The following is a 2,548-nucleotide window of genomic DNA, read 5'->3' as shown; positions in this document are numbered from 1 at the left end:
GGGGGGGGGGGGGGGGGGGGGGTGGGGGGGGGGGGGGGGGGGGGGGGGGGCGGTGGATTATTACCTTTTAATCTAATGACTTTTCTTAATCTGTAAATGTCTAATCTGTGAAAGGATTTTCAGGATTAGTCTTTATGTCTTTGGTACCAGGTGTGGGCCGCAGCCCACGGCCCAGAAGTGGTTTAACCCCAAATCTGGTCCAAACTATTGATGTACACGTGGGCCACTGAATCCTAGTGGTTGATTTTTATGGGCCGAGTCATTTGTGTGGCCCATTTTTAGGTCTGACCCAGATTGGTTTTGTTTGTTTTTTTTCCTTCTGACTGAAACATGTTTCACTGACTTTGTTTCTATCTCCATCACCTCCTCCATCACCTCCTCCTTCACCTCCTCCTTCACCCCCCCACCCTGCGTCTCCTCTCTGTCTGTTCCTGTCTTCTTCGTCCTTCCTCTCACTCACTTCCTGTCTGTTCTCTGTCCCCTGTCCCGTCCACGCCCTCCAGCTTTGGCAGCCAGCGGCGGTCAGCTGTCCCTCTCCAGCCTGGACGGGGGGGCGGCCCACATGCTCCTGGGTGGACCCGGCGGCCCCTCCTCTCTGCGCCCCTCCCTGTTCCTCAACCGCCCGACTCTTCTCCCGATGGTGACCGGCTCCATCGCCTCCACCTCCTCGCCCATGGGCCTGGTCAGCAGCGGCGGCGTTGTCATCGGCGGGCCCAGGCCGTGCTTCACCCAGTCTCCTTCCGCCGGCGCCCACGGCCACCTGATGAGCCCCACCTCCTGCCCCGAGGAGTCCGTGTCTCCGTGCTCCAGCCCCGCCTCCTTCTGTTCCTTCAGCGAGGCCTCGCCGCCGCCCCTGGGCGGGACCATGGCCGAGTGATTTCCTGGAACGACAGCCAAAGTATCCTATCAGAGGAGGCGGAGTAGGAGGAGCAGGAGGAGGAGCGGGAGCAGCAGGAGGAGTGTTAAAGGAGCTTTAAGAAATCCAAATTTACAACCTCGCCTTTCAACCAAAGCCATCTCTCTGTCCGATCCATCGCTGGGTTCCTCTCTCTGAGCGTGTCTCCCCTCTGACGTCGTCTGAAGCCAAAAATATACACTGACCAAAGAGGGGCGCCAAAACGGAGGACGAGAGAGAGAGAGGGAGAGAGAGACAGCATGGAGAGGAGAGAGAGAACTGCAGATCGGAGAGGAGAAATCTGAAACCAAATAATGATGGAGAGCTGGAGACGTGGCAGCGAGCAGTGTGACTTCTGTTTCTTTAGCTTGGCATCAGGGGAGAAGGACGGCCACGCCTCCTTCCATCGGAGGAGGAGGAGGAGAAGAAGACGACGACGAGACCGAGGGCAGGGACGAGACCTGGAACTGTGTGTGTGTGTGTGTGTGTGTGTGTGTGTGTGTGTGTGTGGACGAAGGAAGAGACTCGTTCCACGAGCTCAGAAGGTCAGGACGTGGGCTGCAACCAAAAGTTTTTTAACAAAGAAAAGAAGCTAGAAGAGAAACACACACCTGACAAAGATGAAAACCAAAATCTCCAAATACCAAAAACTGAAAACCAAAAAAAAAAAGACAAAAAAAAAAAAAAAACAATAACGGAGAGAAAAGCTTTAGTTCAAAAAGACTTTTTCATCCTGATCTGTCCAGGATCAGTTCACCTCCCATTCCACATCAGGCCTCCAGGGGTCCTCAGTTCTGTGACATTTCTACTGTTTTAATGTTTTACAGCTGATCACTGCAGCAGGGTCGCGACCTACCTCTATACAAACACAGCTTTAACCACATTAACACCGCAACACCATTGTTTGTTTGTTTTATTCAGCCTGGAGGAGCAGATGGGTGGAGTTTACCTACATGTATTTTTGGGGGATTTGAACACAATTTTAATCAGATTAAAAAAAACAGACTTGGTTTCTAAGTCGGGGTCAAAGGTCAAAAGGACCAGAAGTTTATATCAAATCCCATCATGCCTTGCGAGGCGCTCGAGCCTAATTAGGCAGATCTGTGCATACTCTGCATTATAGATGATACTACAGTACTACTAACTGCAGTACTGTGGTGTGTATTTAGTTGTACTTCGAGGTAAACTCCATCCTTCCGCCTCATTAAAGGCCAAACATCGACCAATCATGGGGTCGAATCCCATTGGATTGGTGTCAGACCTGAGCTTAGACCCAGTGACGTCCGGTGCCGGGCTGTTGGTGTGGCTGTAACACGGGGGCGTGGGCTGGAGGAGGACACCTCACACTCAGATGTGGGTTTTTATTTTATTTGAATTCATTTTCTCAACGATCGGTCCATCCCATCCTCGCGGTCCAGATGGTCCAGATCCAGATCCGCTCATCTTCCACCTGACAGTCACTCTTGGAAACCAAAGCATCGCCTGCGGCGGCGTCGTCTCTGGATCGGCTCCAGGAGACGAGCGTCCAGACAAAACCTCAGCAGTGTCGGAGGAGGGAGACAACAAACGCACCACCCAGTCCAAACCAAAAAAAAAGAACAAAGAAAAGAGGTGAAGCACCGGTGTTTCCCCTTTACCGCGCACCCCCGCACC

The 2,548-nt window shown here is 52.6% G+C and overlaps 1 protein-coding gene across 1 annotated transcript in view; it reads left to right on the top strand.

Annotated features, from left to right (window-relative positions):
* The window catches only part of pou2f2a (POU class 2 homeobox 2a), a gene marked incomplete at its 5' end in the record, with an annotated part of 10,669 nt that extends 8,178 nt beyond the window's left edge, over nucleotides 1–2,491 (top strand). The window contains one exon of the mRNA XM_025065331.1: nucleotides 504–2,491. Within this exon, the coding sequence (XP_024921099.1) occupies nucleotides 504–877 (374 nt within the window). The remainder of the gene's footprint in view (nucleotides 1–503) is intronic.
* Nucleotides 2,492–2,548: the final 57 nt, after the last annotated feature.

The sequence above is a fragment of the Cynoglossus semilaevis genome, chromosome 18 (assembly GCF_000523025.1).
Source record: "Cynoglossus semilaevis isolate Cse_v1.0 chromosome 18, Cse_v1.0, whole genome shotgun sequence".
Classification (NCBI taxonomy): domain Eukaryota; kingdom Metazoa; phylum Chordata; class Actinopteri; order Pleuronectiformes; family Cynoglossidae; genus Cynoglossus; species Cynoglossus semilaevis.
This window is presented reverse-complemented; position numbering and strand designations above follow the sequence as displayed.